This window comes from Setaria viridis, chromosome 9 (assembly GCF_005286985.2).
Source record: "Setaria viridis chromosome 9, Setaria_viridis_v4.0, whole genome shotgun sequence".
NCBI lineage: Eukaryota > Viridiplantae > Streptophyta > Magnoliopsida > Poales > Poaceae > Setaria > Setaria viridis.
In genome coordinates, this window is record NC_048271.2 from 45987727 (window position 1) to 46011402 (window position 23676).

The 23676-nt window shown below is 46.2% G+C and overlaps 1 protein-coding gene, 1 long non-coding RNA gene and 1 pseudogene across 2 annotated transcripts; 2 read left to right on the forward strand and 1 right to left on the reverse strand.

The window, feature by feature from the left end:
• The first annotated feature begins 2190 nt into the window (after positions 1–2190).
• Positions 2191–3904, forward strand: LOC117836860 (uncharacterized). The gene is made up of 2 exons (XR_011897089.1): positions 2191–3541; positions 3658–3904. It is a non-coding gene; the product is annotated as an uncharacterized lncRNA (long non-coding RNA).
• Positions 3905–8446: 4542 nt separating this feature from the next.
• On the reverse strand, positions 8447–9605 carry LOC140221226 (U-box domain-containing protein 8-like; annotated as a pseudogene).
• Positions 9606–9882: 277 nt separating this feature from the next.
• LOC117839562 (uncharacterized) lies at positions 9883–23171 on the forward strand. Its single transcript, XM_034719924.2, has 17 exons — positions 9883–10381; positions 10707–10774; positions 11301–11367; positions 11540–11694; positions 11775–11845; positions 11956–12024; positions 12257–12357; positions 12734–12946; positions 13965–14276; positions 14578–14699; positions 14951–15077; positions 15171–15227; positions 15296–15379; positions 15465–15566; positions 15644–15726; positions 15860–17417; positions 22280–23171. Exons 1-17 carry the CDS (start codon positions 10130–10132, stop codon positions 22838–22840), a joined length of 4002 nt encoding a protein of 1333 aa, XP_034575815.1. The 5' UTR covers positions 9883–10129; the 3' UTR covers positions 22841–23171.
• Positions 23172–23676: the final 505 nt, after the last annotated feature.

Consider the following 23676-nt stretch of genomic DNA (forward strand, 5'->3'; position numbering starts at 1 on the left):
TCAAGACTTTATCCAAAAATATGCTTTTAGGTACAATTTTCTGCAAAAACAGAATGTCATCCAAAATACAATGCATATGCGAAAATGGGGTTATTTCAGGTGTCAAGTGGCTGCAGGTTAGTATAAAAATATGTATAAAAACGTCACTTAAATGGCACTAAAAGTGTGTCAATAACGAGCGCCAACATCCATGTCCCTTGTGTTTTATTATGAACGATGTAAACAACTTCAAATAGAGTACAAACAAATAGCCTACATTTTTAGAAAAATTTTAGGTACCAACTTCATATTTTTTTGATTTGAAATGAGTTTGTTATGATTTATTTATTAAATCAAAACTTTTTAAATTTTTAGAAAATGCAAAACCACCCCTCGAAACCACTCAAAAGGTCAAATTTGCCTTTGTTTTGACAGTTGGATCGTCCTCACTATCCGATTTTGTAGTTGTAGTTTGAAAATCAGATTTATGCTATAGTTAGAAGGTGAAAATAGGATTTTCCCTTTTGTAAATTGGATTCTTAAACTACCGGTAGTTTTCACACATCAACCAAATCTATACCATGACCACGATTGGGACACTTTTAGGAACCACGTCACATTTGGATTCCTATCCCCCATCCGGTTGTCGTGGCTCCATGCCATTGTTCGTCTCATCCACTTGATCAGAAACACAGGATCAACTGCCCGTCACCGTGACACACTGTACCTCGCAGAGCACTGCGGCGTTCTTTGCCTGTACCAACTGATCAAATCAAACGTCTCGCCTTTGGCCGTCTCGACCTCGAATCGTTTGCCAGTTGCACGAAACCGTCACCGATATTATTCCGACGGCACGCAGGAGTGGCCACCGCCGCCCGTCGTGACACGTCCAAACCAGAACCCAATCTGACAGCTAGTCGGTTTCGCGAACTGGATAACCATTGCGCATTCATTGGCGAAGTACAGGCCGCGCCAGGATTGCTTTGCTTTGCTTTGCTTTGGGGAAAGGGAGAGCGGGCGGAGACCTGAGCGGGCGGGGCAGCGGCAGGACGGACGAAAGCGGCGACGGGCGACGGCGACGCGCGCGCGGCCGCGAGGCGGCAACCACCGCCGCCCCGTGCGTGTCTCCGACCCGGCCGGCCTCGCGCGACGTGACGGCTACCCCCCCTCACCGGGCCCGGCCTTTGCGCGCCCACGTGCGGCGCCGCGGCCGGGCCAATCGCCGCGCCGCGGCCCATGTGGCGCCTCTCGCTGTCGGCCCCCCGGCCGTACGTGGCGGGCGTGGCGCTGCCGGCTGCTGCCCCTTTGCGACGAGAATATACGGCGGTTGAGCCGGCACTGCGTATCCCTCCGGCCCTCCCTGCTGCATGAGCCGCGCAGACTTTTCAGCCGGGCCGTCCCATCGCCCGTCGCGTGGGCTCGCGGTCCCGGCCCCTGGGCGGTATGGCACGGAGAGAGAGATCTCGCCCCCGGCCCCCCGCCCCCGCCTCCTCCACACAGGACACAGCAGCTGCGGAATCGAACGAAGACGATGATGCATAGCTTTGCGTGCGGGTAGGCTTGCATGCGGGGCGGATTCTTCTACGAGGCCGCAAACCCGCCCCGCAAAATCAGTCCGCGACTGAGGTGGCGCAGCAGCTTTGTTTTGGACACATGCGGGTCGGTCCGGTTAGCCCATTGGACGAGAGCATGTGGCCGCAACAGCCCGCAAGAACCCGCACTCAACATGACGGCAGCATCGAGCTCGCGACTCTCTTGACTTGCCGCAGCGCGGAGGCGGCGCCAACGGGGAACGAGTTCCTGCACCTGATGGACGACAGCTTCAACAACCCCGCAGCACCGCTGCCACCCGCGCTCGCTCTCCCTCAACGCCGCCTCCATCGCTGCCGTCAGCTACCTCAAGAACCTCCCCGAGCCGCTCCACCGCATCGTGCACGGCGGGGCCATCCACAGGACCCCCGGCAAGAAGGCGCGCGGCGCGCCTCGCCGCCGTGGCCGGGGCAGCTGTGGCAGCCGTAAGCCGCGCGCATCGGCACCACGGAGGAGTACGTCGCAGCTAGCCTGGAGCGCGACCGGGGCCTCGCGGCGGCGGCCGCAGCGGCGCGGCGGACCAGTAGAGTGGAGGCCGCAACGAGGCCGCGACCGGGGCATTCGGAAGGCAGCACTCGTGCCGCTACGCCGCGCGCTCAAGCTCCCAATCGAGGTGTTCATCTCAGCTCCGGAACTTTGCATATCTGAAGAAACATGATGCTTCCCGGTTAACGTGCTCAAAGAAACTAATTGTCCTTGGTGTGCCATCGATCCTGCCTAGTTTGATTGCAACAACACAGTGATAATTATTCTGAATGCTAATGCCTTTCATCCTTTCTTTAGTTTTTTCCTCGATTTTTAGTAGCATCACGCGGCATGATTAGTAGTCATCTGAATTAGGCAAAGCAAGTGTAGCAGGGAGGCAAGCAAGCTACCACATGCGAGCTATGCGGGCTTTGCGGGTCAGCCACCACGTCCACAAAAGCAAGCTCATCGGTGAGGTTGAATTAGTGGACAGCTACAAACCCGCCAGATTTGTTTAGCGGCAAGCTTTGTGGGTTCGCGGCCGGCCACAACCCGCCCCGCCTGCAAGCCTACGTGCGGGTTAGCGTGCTGCGAGTCACGAGATCTGGGCTCTGTATGGGCTGTGGAGTGTGGAGCACTCGGCGGCTTTGTCGTGTAACGACGGCGGCCAATCACAAGAACATGAGGTTTCTACTTTTTGTTTTCGAAGAAATATTTCTTCGCTGGGCCCGCTTCATGCATGGATCGTACGACACACGTCTCACCGAGCTTATCGCTAATTACAGTACGATGCTTGCCTTGCATGCACAGTTATTAGGACGACCGGCGGTTCGACCGGTTTCGGTTCGCTTAAAAGACCGTCCTACAATTGGAGCGGTAAAAACCGTTGAACCGTTCGGTTTTATACGGAACCGGCGAACAGGACGGTTCTGTACGAACCGGACGTATTTTGCTCGCTGCCCTCATGTTCTCTCCCACGTTGGCCCAACCAAAGGCCCAGCCCAAGTAAAATCCCACGTAGAAAACTCACCGATCCGCTCGGTTGCTCGCACTCGCACGGTGGCGGTGGCGCATCGCGAAAAAGGACGCCGGCGCATCCCGATTCGCGAGCAGGCCGGCAGGCTGGCGGCGCATCACGAGCAGGCGGCGGCCGCTCTTTCTCCTCCTGTATCCTCTGCGGCCCTGCGCCACTGCCTGTTCTTCGCCGACTGCGGCCGCGGCACCTCATCCCCTGACCCCAACGGCCCTGCTCGTTCTTCGCCGGCAAAGGCTCATCCCGTCCTCCGCGTAGACGGCTGGCAGCTCCAACTCCATATCAGCTTCTGCGTTGCCCCCGGAGCAGAGGCCCTCGGCGGCCTATTCTTTGCTGGCGGCGGCCGGCCAGCAGACAGGCAGGGGCTCAGGCTCCCCCGCCGTGTGCGCAAAGAAGCAAGCACACCAGGCTGCCGATTCCATGTCATCGCCGGTGGCGAGCGCATCCAGCAGTGAGCTAGCGTTGGCAGCTACGGCACGTCATCCTCCTCCTACTAACTAGCTTCTTCTATGTTTGGGTTTTCATTTTTTTTCCCCATTTTGCAGTTCAATTGTTTTTTTCCAATCACTAATCAGATTCAAATTCAACAGGTACCGGCAGAATCTCTGGCAGCAGCAGCAAACGAGAATCTCACAATCCTTTTCATAGTTGTCGATTTTTCTCTACCCAAATCTATTTCGTGATTAATATTTGGCTTGTGTTCATTTTAATTCAGAAGCTTGTGTGAGGCTGAGCTGCAATTAGAAATGTCCTTTGTAAAAAAATGCCAAATTTAATGGTTTACTAGTGTTCCGTTGTATGGTTATATAATTAAGCTGTGTTATTTACGAGCTAAAATTTATTTGTCATCAACTACATATTGTTATTTACCAATTATATATATATAATTGGTAATTATATATATATACATACATACATATACATATATATATATGACACCGGTCCAATATATTTCTAGCCGGTTCAAATTGTTTTTGACCGTTAAATTGAACCAGCGATTCAACCGGTTCTCAGCGGTTGAACCAGTGAAAGGGGTGAGGACTTCACCGGTCCGGTCCTAATACATATGCTTGCAAGCCCCCGGAAAGCTGAAGGTGAGCTCGGCAATTGATCTGCGCTTTGAATGCCCTATTGATTAGACATCAGCACGGGGGCCACGCCGCCTGCTTACAGCATGTTGCCATCAACTGTTGCTCTTCAGGCTGCGGATGTCGTCGAGACGGGTACAATCCACCTTTCGAGCACTGTCAATTGCTGTCCGTCGTTTCTGTATACATTTTTGTTCTTTCTGCTGAATTTCTAGTTGTAAAACAGTAACGGTAACTATAGGCGTACTTGGAATGCAAAAACAATGTAAACACGGAAACTCATGTGCAAGATAACGAGCCTAAACTTTAGTCTAAGCTTGCCTTTGTTGAAAAGTACTGTAAATCCATGGCCTCATGGGCCATCAATCTCCAACAAGTAGTATTATTGGCTGGCCCTAGCGCTTGCTAGTTGCCTTTATCACTATATTGCGCCAGTCAATTTCTGCATTCCTTGCTTGCCGGCTGTACCTAAGCCGGCATTCTAACGAAAATGCACAAAGTCAAGAACGGCTCGTGTTGTCTTACTGATGCTATTTAGTCGGTATATATTGGAATGGTGATACGGTGTATATGCTGGTTTTTTTTAACCTAATACACTGGTTTTATTGACAGTAAAAGAGAGCTAAAAAAAGAGGCAGTAAAGTTTAACTAGCTAAATTTTAGATGGGTGGATCCAAACATAACCTTATATTAGTACCATAGTACTTATCTTTATTTAGCCATGGTACATAAATCATGCAGAAAATGGAATGAAATGAAAAGAAATTTCAGTCAAAAACCATTTCCTAGAGTTTCTTTGCTATAGCTAAATTAATGGTGATTGGTGGCTAAAAGAGCGAGACAAGAAGAGAAGAAAGAGAGCAAGAATTAAATAAATATTGTAGCGGGTCCCACTTTAATTTAGGAAGCTGTGCTATAGTAATACCATTGGACACGTTTACAATGTTTGCTATATCCTACATGTACAAAGTTACAGAGAGCACCCTGCTACAACCGATGTGGGTGACTTGGTGCCGATAAGCTCTCTACAAGTTATCCACGTAGGAAAGAGAGAGAAGGAGAGAGAAGACGTTGTCGCTACGGCTGGCGAGAGCCACTAGCACATGTTCCCGTGTGAGCGGGCCCTACCACATGTGAGGCTCTCTTCTCTCTCTTTGCTCTGCCTTGCGGTCCGGCTTAGCTCCTGCGATTGCGAGATGCTCGCGGGCGGAGCACGGCCACGGCGTTGGGCGCAAGCGCTTGCTCGAAGCGCAGGCGATGCCAGCAAGGGCGGGTGGGTCGCGAAGCGACCCTGCCGGTGTGTGGAGGAGTTCACGGCCCTGTGGCACGCAGAAGAGCTCGCGGCCGCCGGCTTGGCGAGAGGCCCGATGCTCGCCGGAGCTCGTGCTGCCGCACGGGGCTCTGGCACTACTCGTCCGCCGCAGCTCGGTTGCGCCGCGCGGGACTCCACCTTAGGTGTCCGCCGAACCTCGAGCCATCGCCGGAGCAGGTAGAGGGGAGGTGGGGCGAAGCGAGCTTCCGGTGTGCGGGGAGTCGAGCACGACGTAGGGAGAAGGGAGGTGTTGACGCTCACTATTGACACACTTTTACCCCTATTTATCTTCAAGAATAACATGAATTTAATACCTAAACTATTGATTACATCTAATAAACCGGTCATTTTCACGTATGCAACGTATTTCGGAGGATATTATGCTTTTGCAGAAAATTAGGCTTAAAAGCATATTTTTGGATAAAGCACTGAATGAGCATCGAACCAGATGAAGACGAAGATCAAAGGGCCCACGAAGGGGCTAGGCCGATCAGCCTAGAGGAGCCAAGGCCGATCGGCTCTGGCGCCCACTGATGCCCATATTTGGCAAGCAATCCTCCAAAGTTACTTAGGGGCTAAGTTTATGAAGATATGGCAAGGACGAGCTCAGGATCAAAGAGGAATCGAAGAAAATCAAGCGAAGATTTTGAAAGTCATTGAAGATCAATCTCATCCCGAAGCTACCGACGTGTCAGGCCCACGTGCAAGTTAAAAGAAGATTCCAGAGCACTAGAGGAGACTTGGAGACGAAGTAGAACGCGAGGAGCCAAAAGGAAGGCTCATGCCGATTGGCCTGGAACCTCCCAGGCTGATCGGCCTAGGGTTTTTCTTCGCCCTCTCACCTTCCAATTTTTACCACGCGCTCTCTGGACTATAAATACTCCGAAAAATCCACCAAGCCAGATACTAAGACGACGTACTCGACGTGAAGCAACAGAGAAGTAGAAGGAGCTTGAGGGACACCTCTCTGGAGAGCCAAGGGCCGTGCAGTTGTCGGAGGCTAGCATAGGCGAACCTCTGCCAGTGTGATCACCCTGCGAGGAAGATCACGCTGGAGTTCTGGAGCTGGAAGTCACCAAGATCAAGGTAGGATCCTGGTGGTGATCTTGTGATGTGCAATCATTCATGGTGAAGTAATAGATGTGTTCATGTTCTTAGCGATCTAAGTATCTCCTTTGATGGTTTTATGCTCTATCGGGTTTGCTTGCTTTTCAATTTATGAATCGATGATAGATTGCCTAGGGTGTTCTTGTGGTTGTGGTGACCAGATTTGCATGCTTGATCTATCGATGAGTATGAATGTTCTTACGATTATGCCCTTAACCTGCTTGCGCTGATAGAGATAATCGTGACAGGATCTTTCTTGTGTAAGGTGGGGGATTTAGGGATCCGGACCGGAAGTGTAGACTCAAAGATACTTTTTACTAAGATTATATCAGTGTTGCTTTGCTATCCATGCTCAAAATTACAATATATGCATAGTCTAGGTTGCTCTAGATTGGTTACCTATACTCTATCTGTTATCTGTCTGTACATGCTTAGTAGATTGGATCTGAATCACTCATAAACACCAAGTTAATAGTAACAATGCTAGTTGAAATAAATCTTGTGCTATAAGTTCCACGGATTGACAAACCTTGGGGGAATACTCTGAGGGAAGAGCTATAACTAATATGTAAGCTTGCGGTTCACAAATTGGCGTGCTAATAGCTATCAACAGGAGGGTGGGACGTGGCCGCCGGCTCTCGGCGTGGGGAGGAAGGGGAGCTTGGGCGCGCGGCCGCTGCTAAGAGGAGGGATGGCGAGCACGGCCGCCGGCTGCCAGCGCGGGAAGGGAAAGGAACTTGGGTGCACGGTCACTGCAGAGAGGAGGGAAGGCGGGCGCGGCCGTTGGCTCCTAGCGGGGGAGGGAGGGGTGCTAGGGCCGACGGCGGAGGGAGGGCCGCGGGGGGCGCGGAGGCCGCCGGCATGCGAGGAGGCTGACGCGGCTGGGGGAGGTGGGGAGAAGAGTGAGAGGAGAGGAGAAGAATGAGAGCAAGAATTAAACAAATATTGTGTGCGGTCCCACTTTAATTTAGGAAGTTGTTCTATAGTAATACCATTGGACACGTTATCTATAATGGTTGCTATATCCTACATGTACAAAGTTATTCAGAGCACCCTACTACAACCATTGCCGATAAGCTCTCTACAAATCATACACGTAGGAAAGAGAGGAGGAGAGAGAAGATGGTGTCGCTACGGCTGGCTAGAGCCGCTAGCACGTGTTCCCGTGTAAGCGAGGCCTACCACGTGTGAGGCTCTCTTCTCTCTCTTTGCTCTGCCTCGTGGTTCAGCCGAGCTCCTGCGACTACGAGATGCTCGTGGGTAGCAGGTTGAGCACAGCCACGGCGCTGGGCGCAAGCGCTAGCTTGAAGCGTAGGCGACGCCGGCGTGGGCGGATGGGCAGCGAAGCGGGCCTGCCAGTGTGTGAAGGAGTCCACGACCCTGTGGCACGCGGAAGAGATCGTGGCCGCCGGCTTGGCGAGAGGTCTGGCGCTTGCCGGAGCTCGTGCTGCCGCATGGGGCTCTGCCACTGCTCGCTCATCGTAGCTCGGTCGCGCCGCGCAGGACTCCACCTTAGGCGTCCATGCAACTCCCGTCGGGGGAGGAAGGGGAGCTGGGGGCGGCGGGGAGGGAGGGCAGCTTCAGGCGCGGAGGTTAGGCGAGCACGGGGCCGCCGGCGTGCAAGGAGTCCGGCACGGCTGGGGGTGGGGAGAAGAGTGAGAGGAAAAGAGAAGAAAGAGAGCCAGAATTAAACAAATATTGTAGAGAGAATTCCCTATTTGACATCAGGAAAATGACCGATTCCTTTCTTGGCCCTAAGAAAATTTTCATTCCCTATTTGACACTGAGTTCAACTTTCATTCCTTATACGATACTCTGTTGGATTTTCCATCCATAAACTGTTAAATGCCCTGTGAAAAGATGATTTTGGCCCTATGGATCCCACCACCTTTCTCCCTCCTCTCCTCTCCTTCTTCGAGCGTCATATTCGAGAGTGTTCTTAGCGATCTTGCAGCTATCATCGTTCACCAGGGTCTCACGAAGCTAGAAAGCTCCTAGCTTTATTGCTTCCAATGCCAATTCGTTGCTCTCCGAGCAAATCCAGTTGAGGACGAGCACGACCTGCTCGATTGCTCGGGAGTTGCCACTTTGGTGACGTCGGAGAGCACGGCAACGATGTCGGGGATCTTGCGCAGCTCCTGGCGCCCCTCGCGGCACTTGGTGAGGAGGCCGAGCACCTCGACGGCGTGAGCGGAGCTAGCGGCGGCTAAGGTGCCGAGCGCGGGCGCCGTGCCCCGCGCACCGGCAGCGGTTCTCCGGCAGCTTGCAGAGCTCGTATAGGGCCATGGCCGCCTCGCGGTGCTCCCGCGGGCTGCCGTGGGGGAGGAGCCCCACCAGCTTCGGGATGACCAAGGGGTGCGCCCCAATGGTGCATTTGTTGACGTCGACGGTGGCGAGGCTGGTGAGCGCCGTGGCCGCGAGCGCGTCGACGACGCCGTCCGCCATGAGACCGACACACGTGTCGTCGCTGTCCAGGGTGAGGAGCAAGAGCGCCCGGGCGCTGCCTCGTCCCCGGCCGTCGCGTGCTGCAGCAGCATCGCCGCGGTGCCAGACTCCCGCACCTCCCTCCGTCCGGCTGTGCCGAACTTGGCCAGCCTCAGCAGCGTCGGCACGAGTGACGAGGGCCGCACCGCTGCCGTAGATGTCACCGCTTCTTGCCTCCCCTACGCACCCCCTTCCGATGGGACGGTGGCGGCAACCGCTGAAGGTGCGACGGTGGCTATGAGGCGGCGGGGAGGATGGCAGCGGGAGGTTGGTGACAGGGCAGGTAAGGTGCTCCCCGTCGAGCTAGTGCTGGATGTTGCGACGCTCGAAGGTGTGGCTGGAGGGGAGGATGACGGGGTCCGTCATGACCTCCAGCATGTTGGGGCACTGGAAGTCGTCCGGCCATGCCTCCATTCCTGGCGGTAGGATCCGTGGCGCCGTCACGTTCACGCAGAAAGGGAAGAGTGGAACGGGAAGCGTGTGGGACTCTGGTCTGGAGGAAGACGAAGCCGAAGAAGCAGAGGGAGAAGGAATGGAGAGGAGGAGGGAGAAGGTGTTGGGGCATACAGGGGTAAAATCGTCTTTTCACAGAGTACTTAACGGTTCACGGATGGAAATTTGATGGAGTGTCATATAAGGAATGAAAGTTGAACTTAGAGTCAAATAGAAAATAAAAATTTTGCGAGAGCCGAGAAAGGAACAAGTCATTTTCATTTTCATAGTATCAAATAGGGAATTATCTTAATACCATTAGACACGGTATCTGCCATGCTACCCGTACAAAGCCATTGAGAGCCTACTGCAACCATTGCACATGGAGCAACGCGAAGGCACAGGGGTAATCTCGTCAACTCGTGAGGAAGTTCACGGGCAGATGCGAAAGTTCCAAGTCCCAACCAGACCGGCGACGGACGACGCCTCGGTCTCCACGCCGCCGCCGCCGCCGTGTGGCTGACTTGACCAATCTCGAGGCTCTCTCTCCCCCCATCACGGAAAGGGCTTCCGGCTCCGCACGACCACGAGGCCTCGATCCGCACGACCACGAGGCCTCGATCCGCGCGTCCCCGCACGATGAGGCTCGTGGCTGTCCTGGTCGCCGCGGCGGCCCTCCTCGCGGCCGCCGCCGCGCACGAGCACCACGGCGAGGCGCCCACGTGCTCCGGCGGCAGCGCGCGCGTGCTCGCGGAGTTCCGCCCCGGGGAGGTGACCGTGGACGGGCACAGCGACGACTGGGACGGCGTGGAGGCCTCGGAGTTCGCGCTGCTGCCGGCGCTCGACCCAGACGAAGACAAGGCCTACTCCGGCGGCAAGGTTGCCGTCAAGGTTCGGTCTCTTCCAGGCTCTATCTTCTATCTCTCTCCCTCTCCCCCATAGGAAAACATGTGGATCTTAGGGTGATCGCAAATTGGATTTAGAACTGGCTGTGTTGTCGAAACCGAAATGGTGATCGATGAGCCGAATCATGGACTTCGATCTTACGCTGTAGCATTTGACTGTTTGGCGTAGTAAAATCTTTGGATTTATCTGGAGTAGCTTGATGATTCAGTTCGATTTTCAACTGAAGAGTTGATTTGTGTGTTTGATACTTTGGAACCTTGTTTTCTGCGAAATGGTACTTTTGTTTAACTTTTGGAGTGGGCTTGTGCAGGCTGTGCATGATGGCGTCAACGTCTTCTTCATGCTGCAGGTTGATGGGGCTTACGCTTACAGTAAAGGGTATTTTCGCCTTCTTTCTGAGTTATGTCTGTACTAGTGCGGATAGAATGATAGTGGAAGCTGTAGTGCTCTTTATTTTCACTCTTTTAGTCCAGAGAGACGTTATACTGGATTGGAGACGTTGGGCAGCCAGTCAGCTATTTTGTTTTGCTGCACTAGCCCACATCGATCTATTTCTTAGTGAACTTCAACCCTGCCATTTGATTGGGGGCCTAAAGATTTATACATGATTCTCAATTGTTCTATTAATAAATGGTAGTATCACTGCAGTTTTCTTATTGCCTTGGTCTTCTTTAGTAGTTTAAGGCCTGATGCTGTTTTAGTTGGATCGATTGTGCCTTGGCATGACATTTCCCCCCATTGCCTTGGTTTTCTTTAAGGGCATGTTGGTGGTTTGATTTGATTGATTGTGCCTTGTGAAAATGATTTGATTCTCAGTACATATGGTAGCCTCCCACCACTAGTTTGAACTATATAACTCTGCATCAAGTAACCTGTGCTTTTTGTTGACTTGTGATCAACACAGGAAAAGTAGCAAGTGCCCTTCTGTTGCTCTGATGTTCCAAGTTGGAGATAATGCCACATACTACAATGTAAGTTTGAATTGCTCCCAGCTATTAAGCATTACAGGTGTTGCAGTTGACTCATGCATTTTGCTTGTTTCTTGTTATGTATGCTGAGCTCCTTTTTGCATTTCGTTTTTTTGGTACTGCTTCTTACTGGTTACGTCATGTGTATCAAACATGATACCATTCGACTATTTAGATGGGAGGATGCAAAGATATGCCAGGTTCTTGCACAAGTAAAAGTTGTAGAGGTCATGAGGTTGACATTATGCACTTTGAAATTGGAAATGCTATTCCTGGACGTCTTTATGGTGGCAATCACATAGATAATGCTGCTGGAAATGGAGGCGACAGGTAACTCAGTTCTACGTGTCAAATGTTGGTTGTGTATTGTATGATGTAGATACTTACTGTTAAAAAATTCGTTTATTTAGATTTGGTCACCTTGTTGATGTCTATGCATGGAATCCACATTGCCGATACCTTGATGGACTGGGCCCTAAAGGTACCCATACTTATAAAATTAAAAAATTATTGTATGTGGATTGCATGTTTGATTGTTTTTTGTATGAACCTTTTGTGATTGAACTTTGTTTTGGGCAATTCTTATTTCAGAGAACAATTCAAATGCTCAAAACGATTGGCATGGGGCTTGGTGGCACAGTTCACTGACCGTCCATTCAGGTAAAACTATCAGACTCTTCTTCTTTTTAATCTTTTCTTGGCTTGTTTATGGATTCAAAAGCACATAACATGTGGAGACCATCTTCTGAGCGTAGAGAACCTGAGATTGCACGCTTTCATCTTCTTAATGTCCCTTTTTTCAACTACTAACAACTACGTAAATGTTGACCAAAAGAAAAATACGTCCAAGTTAAACTTTATCATCTCATTATCATGTGAAATCTTCTTCCAGGCTTTGTTGATGATGATAATCCTTATGGAAAACAAGATGAGAAGGGCACATATTATTTTGAGTTCTCGAGACCCTTAAGAACAATGGATCAATTTCAGCAGGTACTTATCTATCATTACATGACATTCAAGGCACTGCAGCACGAACACCAGCTACTCATGGATATATAGTGGAAACAAAGGGGGGAGAATAGCTACTGGGGCTTCAATGAACACATGTACTAGTCATGTTTCAGTTAATCTCACAAATCTGTATTTTGTAAAAACTACACCTAAGACATTTTTTGGGTAGACAATACATAATTGGGTGATTTCCTAGTTGTCTGGCTTCTACTGGGCATGCATGTCATCATTTGTTCATGGTACACTTGAACTGACAAATTTGATACCCCTTTCTCCATTATACAAACTGCTTGAAGTTCTATAGCATCATTTCCTTGACAAAATATAGTATCTAAATGTTCCTTTGGCAATGCAGGATGCACAGTTCACAATAGGCCAGCCCAGCAATATGGCCGTAGCCTTCTGGTACCCAACCGACGGCAAAGAATGGAGCGATTCGGAGCATTACTCATCCAGCTGCAACTGGTTGATTTTGGATATACAGCCTTCGTCGGAAGCTACATATTACCGCCCTGCTCCTAATCGCTCTTGGGATGCTGTGACTGGCTTTGCTCTGCTCCTTTCGGTGGTAGCCATTTGCCTGTCTATCTTTGTGGGCCACCGGGTCTCTAAGAATAGGAGCGCTGCACAATTTACGCCACTTGAACAGATCCAGTTTGCTGAAGAACGCCATTGATTGGACTTGAGATTACGGGAGGCTACCGTTTCATCTGTATGTGTAGGATCCTTTGTATGATTCGGAGTTGATAGTTGCTGCATTGTAGTTCTGAACTTGTTGCGATCTAGTGTAGGACACATTGAAAGCATACACAATACAAAATTACAGACTGCCGATTTTGATTGTAAGAAACCATATTTGTAAAGGCTCTAGTATGTCAAGCTTTCAACTCTGGGCTACTGCTGTCATTCGTAGCTTAGTCTGGTTCGATTACTGAAGTAAACATTTTTGGGAATAAAGCCGAAGAATCTTTCCGAGCGCTCATTTATCAGTTGGCCGTGAAGTAGCATTTTTTTGAATGCAGAACAAAACTACTCCATTCGTTTCAAATTATAGGTCGTTTTAATTTTTATGAACTTAGAAAAATCAAAACGACCTATGATTTGGGATGGAGAGAGTATGTTTCACCTTAACAAACAATCAACTAAATTGAGTTCAAGTCTGGTGTAAAATTTTAAAAACGCCATGCTTTTAATATATTCAGTTTTCAAAAATTCTGCAGAATGCCATAGCACGTTTACCAGAGCCTGAAAATATCCGGACGAGTCCGGCCCGTGAGAAGTTGAGAGAACCCCGGGATGCTGCAGCGGAGGTTCCATTGCGACCCACGGAACCAGTGACCACTGCCCTGTTGCGTTCTAGGGTTTAAGGCTTTCTGGGCAGCGGCGTTCCAAGGTTTTTGCGCAACCTGCATCAGCGCCACCTAGGGCTTAGCAGGTGTAGTACCTCGCTCGTGTTCCCTCTGCTGCGCCGCCGCCCCATGGCCGACCCAGTGGAGGACGCTGCCGCCGCCGCCGCCGCCGCCGCCGTATCAGCGGACAACGACGACGACGGCGTCGAGGACCTTTACGCGGACCTCGACGAGCAGGTCACTGCCGCACTTGCTGCCGCGGGGGAGAGCGGCGGCTCCAATGCGAGGGACTCCGACCCGGCCACCGACGGCGAGGGGGAGGTACCGGAGGCCGACGCGAACGAGGCGGTGGATTTGGGGGACGGGACCGCGGGCTACAGCAGCAGCGACGAGGAGAGCGATGATGGCCTCCACATCGTCCTCAACGAGGACGCCGGCGCGCCGCCTCCTGTGGGCCGCGGCGAGGGGTGCGTGGCTGAGGGTGAGGATGGGGAGGATTCGGGCAGCCGGATGAAGGTTTCATCTGTTGAAGAAGGCGGCTGGGCAACGGTATGCAGTGAATTGGCTGGATAATTGGTAGTATAAGGATTCTTATTGGTGCTGTAGTGGGTTTGAAACTGGAAAAGTGTAGATGCAGTTTATTCAGGGGAGGTTCTAGGTTCTCCACTACTGATCTGCAGCACATTGCATGAATTATGCGGGTTTCTGCCAATCCTATGCACACCTCTTGTGAGCTTTAAGTCGAATTGGCTCTCCGTTCCAGTTTCTTCTGTGCGGATATACGTAGATTGAGACTACTGTTTTGGCAGTCGTTTACTTTAATGATGTATGTTGGACTGCGTTGTTCCAGGTTGGTGGCCTCCAGTGCCAGGGACTTCTTGAGAAAACTACATTACCTATCTTGGGGCAAGTGGATCGAGATCGCCAGCATGTGTTCCAACGTGATTATAAGTTATTCTTGCCAAGAAATAGGTGCTGTTCCTACTCATATGAATGCAAAAACATGTAATTAATGTAGATTTATGTACCATGGTAGTGACTTTTTTGTTATTATAGGCATGAAAAGGGAGAAAAGAAGATATTTCTGCCACTTGTTGAGTTATTAGTCATTGAAAGCTGCATAAATTGGCTGGCCTGTCTATATGGCTTCCTGTCGTAAAGTCATAATGAAGATGCACTATCTTGTGTGCTGATCCTATGATCCTAACACTGCATTATTTCAGCACAATTTTCGACATAGACATTGAAGCATTGCAACAGAAGCCTTGGAGACAACAAGGAGTGGATCTTACTGATTACTTCAATTTTAATCTGGATGAAGAAGGCTGGAGAAAATATTGGTGCAGCATGGTACTTTGGTCATTTTATTTCCTGTTGACATTTGTACATCATTACATCAGTTTCTAAGCTGTCAAATTTACATCACTACATGTTTTTGTGCAGAAGCAATTAAGGTTAGGGACCAGATCACTTGCAAATGAAACATCAGGACTGGATCAAGTAAGGCATAAACCTTGGATGCTTACAATTTTTCTTGTTGAGCAAAACCTTATGATCTATGTATTCAGGAATCGTACAAACTGAAATCTGTTAAAGCAATGCCAAAGGCAGCAAATTATTCTGGATTTGAAGGAAGAAATAGCCTTGCCAAGGTAATATGAAGTCATTTTTAGTGTATTTGAATCAGCATAGGTTCACGTGTAATCTATCAGAGCTAACATAGTTTTCCAAATCTAGCCAAAGGGTAGAGCAATCCATGTTGAAGGTAGTGCGCATGAGCGTGTTCCGTCAGCAGACTTATGGCGTCCAATACAAAGGGATTCGGATGTTGTGATTCAAGTATGTTTCATCAAAGTCTTTGTATGGCTCTTCAATATCTTCTCGCTATATTCTAACAAGTTAATCTGATTGATCAGGTAAACATGACGCTTTCACCCTCAAATCAGTCCACTTCGGATGACAGCTCAAAGTTAAATCATAAGTGTGTGACTACTGAAAGGTATGCATAGTTGAAGCTACATATTGGGGTCATTTTGAGGATGGCTACTATGTGTTTCTCGAGTTGATTCCTGAGCTGACTGTCTTCTCAATTGCACTGCATGCTGAATGTCCATTGCTCATCCTGGCGACAGAAGATTGAAGGGCTCTAGCTTTGTGGTAGACAGGGTGGTTGAGAAGGAAGTGCATGATGGAGATTCCTCAGAGTTTAGTGGCAGCAAACTGGATAGAAGAGATTCATCTTGTGCGAGGGCCCAATCTTTTAGTCCTGATTATTCTGATACGCTTTCTGGGGAATCAAAAGAAGATTTCTATTTCAAGAGAGCCAATAGACATTCAGATTCCAGGGACTTCTTTGAAGACACCAAACTTCAGGATGAGCATGTCAAATCTGACTTTTACCGCCATTCAAGTAAGTCGGACAGAGAAAACAGCGAAAGTCGCAGTCGTAGTTATACCCCTTCCCCTGCTGATGATAGAAATCACAAGGCAACTAAACTTTTTCAGAGGGGTGAAGCTCCTTTTGATGGACGAGGCAAGTCCAGTGATTTTTTTGTTGAGTGCAATAGTGATCACGACCTCGTGAAATCTGGACGTAATGCAAGGAAAGAACTGAAGAGACAAAGTGTAGATGGCGGAAGGTATGCTATCTTTGTTGAAAAAGAAAAATCAACAGATAGGTATCCTAGTAGGTATGGTAGGGAGTATGAGAAGAGAAGATCTAGCTTATCTTCCCTGAGGACCAACTATCACAATGCAGGTCACAATCAAATTTATGAGAAGCAAGGTTATTCTCATCTGGAAAGAGTAGGTGTGAAAAATGACAAGCATTACTTTAGCAATGAGTCTAATCACCACCATAGGCGATCTTCTTCACATGAAATCAATGATGGAGAGGATGTTGAGAAGTGCTTCTCTTCAGCCAAGGAGTGGCAGCAACATCATGACCATGCATACCAATCAATGCTAAATGCTGATATGTCTGATGCTGATGATGGACAGATGTACAGAGAAAGGTATTGTCAGGAAAAGAGAAGAGCCAGGCACGACCATAGCGTGGATGGCGAATTTCCCCATTACACTGACTACGGATTTTGCGAATGGCAGAGTCCTGAGGTCAGAGGCAGATACAGAGACAAAGGAAGATTTGCCAAAAGCAATGATGAGCATTTCAGACATGCTAACCATCTTGAGTTGTATCCTAGCCGAAAGAATTCTGAGAGGGACTGGCCTGCTGCTGGCTTCCCTTTTCAAAACTCAAGAAACATATGTATCGATAACAAAAGAATCCACAATGCTAAGATGGTACATTATCATCGTGATGGGTATCATCAAAAGAACAATGGCAACATTCCTCGATCTGCTTTGTGCAGTGACACAGTTGCTGAAGCTGAACGTTTTATTCTGCCAGTTAAGAGGAAGCTTCATGCTGATCTGGGTTCCATGAACCAAAAATGTCTTGCTGATTTGTCACTTCTGAAAGGAAGAAGATTGGTGCATGACCAATCTATACTCAGCGATAGAAGGATTTATGCTTTGAGGCTGCATAAGTTTACAGATGAAATTGATACAAAAGCCATTTGTAATTCTGATGATATGAGAAATAGTAATACTGTTTCAAACATTTGTATTGGGAGAAGACATGAGCTGGAGAACGCTGATAACATCCTCTTGAATGATAGGAAAATAAAGGTAAACTTTGAGGAGAAAAAATCCAATAAAAGTGTACATATCAAATTTTTTTATCAATCTTGTACTTTAAATTTTTTTACATTCTTATTTCTGGCATATATAATGATATATTCTACTAGCACTCAAATGCACATGAAAGAAAATTGAGTCACGCTTTTAGGTAAATTACACAGATCATAAATCAGTATGAGGATTAGTGGAGTATTGGCTAACTGGGCATTGCTAACCATGACCCCAGTTTTCTTAAACATAATCATTTTGGATAGCATCAAAGCACTTCTGATCAACATTTGCAAGTTCTAATTTAATCTGTTCAATTTTGTTGGGATACAACATGGTTTGGTTGCATTTCAAATCCATCTTCAAATGCCGGCAAACAATAGTTAATATTTTTCTGTCAAAGATCTGTGTAAACTCCCACAGTGCTAGCCTTTGTCCAAATTGGTCCAGTACTCTAGTGTTGTGATATGTTGACATTGTTTTATTGACAAATAACCTTCTTTGTGTCGATAAGAGCTGTGGGATTCTTGCTGTGAAACATATCCAAAGAATTATAAATAGGATTATAGGAGTGCTTGGAACTTAGCAATCCATGCATCAGGACTATAGACCTACAGGCCAAGTTCTTTTACTGCTTCTGTTATTGCAAATACTATATTGCTATTTTTATATTATAACAATATCGCTTGGTTTGTGAGGCTTTTGTTGGATTTTGTCTCTAGACCCTAAACTAGCTTGGGAGTCAGGACTAAAGGCTCTGTCAGTGTAAATAATCTTCTTTGACTTACATTAAGTTCAACTTTTTTGTCCATCTTTACTGTGTAGGTTGTCTTATACAAGTCACATGATAATCGTTAGGTTATCTATTAGTTAGTAGCAATCTTCTAAAATGTGGTAAGCAAGCTGCTAACTCACTGCTTAGTGCTAAAGCAGTATGCCGGTGCTTAATCTTGTAGGCCTTATTTAGGCTAGGAGTAGTTCAGATCTTACTTAACTTAATTATTGATAGTTCAGATCTTACTTAACTCAAGTATTGAACATTTACCTAAAGGGGTCATCACTGACCATGAAATATTTGTTCTTTCTGGCATTCCACATCACTCAAATTAAAGCTTGTCTATGATACAAATTGAAAACTAATGCATCCATCATCCATGGAAACATTTGTTATTTCTTAGTTTAGAAGCATTTAGTTAATCCATAGTAAAATCTTATCTCATTAGACAGATGTTACATGTTTATCTTTTTGACAATTGCAAACAAAGGGATACAAACTTAAATGCTGCATCGGAACCTGCAGCTAGCAATCACTCTGCACTAGGGACTTCTCCATAGCATCTTTTCAGCCCCTAAACTAGTCCCAGAGGCTAGAGCAAGCCCTCTCTTGCTTGTAGCTATTTAGATGACTGCATATGCACTACTTATTCCTATGCTAGTTCATAACAAACTATATTTCATAACAGCTGTTCGTGGTGTTTAAGAGGCTAAATTTAGTGTTGAATACACCTAGGTGGATTTATGTGGAAGTTTTGTCTTTATCTTTCTACATAATACTGGACCAACATGTGATGTGATATGGCATTATACTGAACCAGCATGTGATGTGATATGGCGTTATGGCTCTAGTTCTTGTTGAAGTGTTTGCTGTGCAATGTATCTTAGAGACAAATAAACTACTTCCTTAATGTGTTTCTGCTGGCTGGAGTTGAGCTCTTCCTCCTATCATCTGGTTGTATTCTTGAAAGCCTGTCAAAGAAAAACATAGCTCTGGCAGTCTGTACTAGTCAATGTTTTATGAGGAAGTGCTTTGATGCTATCAAACACATTCTTTCTTAAAAAAAAATTCATGCTCTATAGTATCTTACAACAAAGTGCCCTCCTCTCATGTCTCACTCCAAACTGTCCTAAACAAATACACAGTAGGGGGAGGAATAGGATGCATGAGGGTAGGAGAGCGAGAAGATAGAGAGAGGATTTGGATAACATTATAACACAGTAATACTAAACTTATGGGAACAAATGCATATAATAAAGAAAATATTGTGCTGAAAGTCCAATTTCTCCTCTTGGCTTCATCTTCTCTCTGGTTACTTATTTCTGGTTGTGCGGGCAAGGGCAACCATGTTAGCTAAACCGTGGTGCCTTTGGGTCAGGTGATGGGTTGATGGGTGTTAAGTGAAAGATTTGTAGATAAGGGTGTTTAGTGAACTTTAGAAGAGTTCAAGGGGTATAATGGACTTATTCCTTCGCAATTATTTGCCTCGTATCCCAAGGAATAAGTCTAGCTTAGACCCATGAACTTTTGAAAATTCCAAATAATGCCCTCAGTTGCAAAGCTGGATATTTAACACCCTAAACTTACAAATGCTTACGAGGATAGTTTTGCTGATGCAGCCTAAAATAGTAGAGGATTTTGTCACACGGGCAACACATTTGTAACCATGTTTGAATTTTGAACCTTGTCTCACACAAATCAACATTTTGTTTCTAACTTGAAACCTAAACAAATATAAATTATGATTAGTAGCTCCTCTCTGCCCCAGGAGTGGGTTTGGTGTGATAGCGTAGGTGAGCTCCTGGATGACCATCTCATATTTGGGCTGAACTAATTTGCTATGCTACAGACTTTTGGTTTGTGTTACCTTTTCATTGCTGATGCAGATGTTCTGCCACTACTTGCAACCTAAGATACACAATGTACCTATCTTGTTGCTTATTTTCACATTTGAGTTGTGTACCTTTTCTACTTTCATTCTAGCTATTGATTTGGTGAGCCTCAGTAACTAAAAACTTTTAGCTTCATTTGTTTCTAAATTGTAACAATACCACAATAGGTTCGCTTGTTCAAATGGAACTGCTAGGTTAACTATTCTAGTGTTTAAAAAACTATTATATTGTTCCCTTTATCAAGATCTTATAAGTTATATCTTGTTTGTTGTTTTTTCAGTCACACTGGGAGATTTAAGAGATTTATTCTTCAGAAACTCTCTATTTTTAACCACTTAATACATTGACATTTTTACTTGATATATGGTTGACTCAATGACTCTAATGTTGTCCAATGTTCAATTAACATTCTGTGTTCAGGAATTCAGCAAGTTGACCAAACCTTTAAACTTGTGCTGTTCATTAGTTTTTCTTTGGACTATCCCTTTTGATTTGATTGTTCTTGTACATTCAATATATTCCCTTGTAATGTGGCTATAGTCACCAATTTATTTGATTAATAACATCCCCTGATTGTTGCTAGCCTTATCGATGTACTGTTTATTGATTCTTATTCCATTATAACATGTGCACCTTTAATAGTTCCCTCAATAGTAGCTTGAGTTACACAGCTCTCCTGCGTAGTTCGAGAAATAGTAGCTTGGGTTAGTGCTATGTGATATCATCTCTTGATGGTTTCTTTACTGCTTAATTAAACTTTACCTTTTTTTCTCGTAAAACATCTAATTTGTCGTAACCCGTTATGTTATGATTGTGCACTAGTGTATATTGGTTTGTTTCATTTATTTCTACCTACAGCTTATATTTACTTACCTGCAATTCGTTCATGCTTAGGTATTCCTTTTAATTATAATCAAGAGTTCTGTCAAACTAATCATATATATTATTCTAAGAACATCTCACCTGAAGTTTCCGATGAACATGAACCTGTGCTGTAACTTTGGGTTTATTTAAACCCTTCTCTTCTTAATATATTGATACGCAGCTCTCCTGCGTGTTTGAGAAAAAAAACATGAAAATGTGTAGCAAGACTGAGCTGTTAGCAACTGAGATGCTCACTGAAAAAACGAGAGGAAATTTTACTGGCCATCTTATGCTGCTTAGGTTCCTAGTTTTTTCCCCATAAAAATGATCTAGGTCAAATCGGTTACTTTATGGGATGGACTAATTGATAAGTATTCTCTGTTTTCTGCACATTTCAATTTCAGAATGCCCTTTGCTATATTATCATGGTTTTACTAGAATGTCTTTTGGTTTCTCTTGCAACATTTATTTACAGCAGCAATATAATATTTCGGAACTTGGAGCTGCTTTTGATGAGGTGCATATTGTCAAGAGCCACCAAAAGCAGATATAATTTTTGCTATATCAAGTTCTGAAAGCATGTGACCGTATTCAACTCTGATATCATTTTTCTTTTCCTGATAGCAAGAAACATTACGATGGTTTCGAAAAGCAAGCAGATATGTCTAATTTTTTTAAGAGCAATCTAAGGCTAGCATCAAGATATTCCACCCCAACAAACAAAAGAACTCATAAACTTCTCTGGCTAACCAATATGTTATTAATGTCAGAAACTTCTTTGGCTAACTAATATGTTTAGTCAGCATATTTTGCCACTACTTTTCAACAACAAACGCTCATGCGTTACCATATATTTGAACTTTTAGGGCCTCTTGGTTTTCTTAGTGTAATATCCAAAGTGAATTGTGAGATTATTCTGTGTCCTGGCTACTTTTTTAAAAAAATCTTACTCGTCAGATGTTAGGCAGGAAAAGTGGATAACTACCGGAAAGTTTGCAGTTTGTTGTGCATGCTTGCTTTTTAATATATCTTTACATCAACTTGGCTGTATTGGAGAACTCCCACACTGAGCGAGGCAATGCCTTGCAGATTTTCGTTGTGTTTCTGTCGTTTGCTTTTACTACAGCCTTTCATTTTGATAAGGAGTTGTTCTAAAACTTCATAGCACAATTGCTTATTCTAGGGTGGAACACAAATGTATGTATTTGTTGCATTGTTTCTTTGTATTTGCTATTTTGGTGCAAAATGGTAGTTTGTACCATATCCTTGCACATATTCTCCAGATGGACTAGACTTCTATTCCTCAATGCTATACTGTCATCTTTTTGCAGTTTGAGAGGCGAGGCAATGAGTTAAGGCGTGTAATTGAAGATGACCAAAAGGGATGTATTCCTGTGGCCAAGGATTTGCACAGTTCCAAACAGCAGCATGTACATCAGAATGCGCGGAAACAGAGTATGGGCTACCATCACTTGGGCAATCAGGATTTGAAGAAATCAGCGCACCAAAATCGGCAAAATGAAGATGATGGGGAGATTGAGGAGGGAGAACTGATCGAACAGGACCATCAGGATATCATTTCTACAAGCAAGCTTAAACCAAGAAAAGTTGTACTGAAATCAGTTATTGAAACAAGTTCAGCAGAGCAGCCTCAGGTGAATGATGCGATGGCAAAAGATGCTGTCTGCACCAACGGAGCTACAAGAGAATGTGATAAACACATACTTGAGATAATGGAAAAGATGCAAAAAAGAAGGGAAAGGTTCAAAGAGGCTATTGCTCCAAAAAAAGATGATGGTGACAAGAAAGAGCTATCGGCTGTAGCATGTAGTACGGATCGTATCCAGAATCAGCGACCTCTGAGGAAAAGGCGTTGGGGTGGTAATAGTTAGATGCTGGAAATATCTTGAGAGCTTGTCCATGATGGTTTCTTCATCAAGATATTCCTGCCTATGATGCTCAAATTCTTATATTGTTACTTTTGTTTATTCTGATGGTTGGGCTAGGGAAACAAAATATAGGAAGCATTACTTGATGTTATTTTTATAGTATAGTATCTTTCATAGTTTCAGAGTAATAAGTTTCACAAGGCAATCATACTTCACAATGTAATGCGTTTGTACTGGGGTGCATTCACCATTGAGGGGTGATTTACTATCCCCTGGGTTTTTTAAGCTTACACTTATGCATGCAGGCAAATATTTCTGTGTTTTTTGGTGGCAAGATCTGTCTGCAGTTTTGCTGTATTGTATAGCTGTAGAGAACAACATATCATCTCTTTATGCTCTGACATCGAGTACCGTTAACTCCGGATTCCTTGAAGCAGCGACTGTCTTTTTTCCCATTCTGATGCATTCATAGTAGAGCGTATATTGTTGCTGCTGCTTTTTTTCCTGTCTGATTGTGTTTATATGCTTCTGCTTCCGTAGTGCTTCCTATGTTAATTCGATCAGCTCGACAGTACTGTCAACCCTGGGGATTTGTTGTGCTAGATTAGTAGGTTTATTGATAGACTCCATGACTTCGAGATATTCTATTTTCTGCTCAATGCTTCCTCGTTTAATTTCTGTCTTAAAAAAGAGACGGATACTTTGGCCTCGTGTAACCCTAGAAGACGAGACACGCGAGCAACTCCATTGCCAGAAGAACTGAAGAAGGTGGCCCTCTCACGAGCACACAACTGCACGAGAGGCGTGGAAGAGTGCTGCTCCTGTGCTAGAGGGGCAAC

Excerpts from the sequence above, each read along its gene's own strand:
- LOC117839562 (XM_034719924.2), top strand. The coding sequence starts at position 10,130 with ATGAGGCTCGTGGCTGTCCTGGTCGCCGCGGCGGCCCTCCTCGCGGCC. Across the intron at positions 12,358-12,733 it reads CAATGGATCAATTTCAGCAG|GATGCACAGTTCACAATAGG; the intron begins GTACTTATCTAT and ends TTGGCAATGCAG. Across the intron at positions 15,078-15,170 it reads GAAAATATTGGTGCAGCATG|AAGCAATTAAGGTTAGGGAC; the intron begins GTACTTTGGTCA and ends GTTTTTGTGCAG.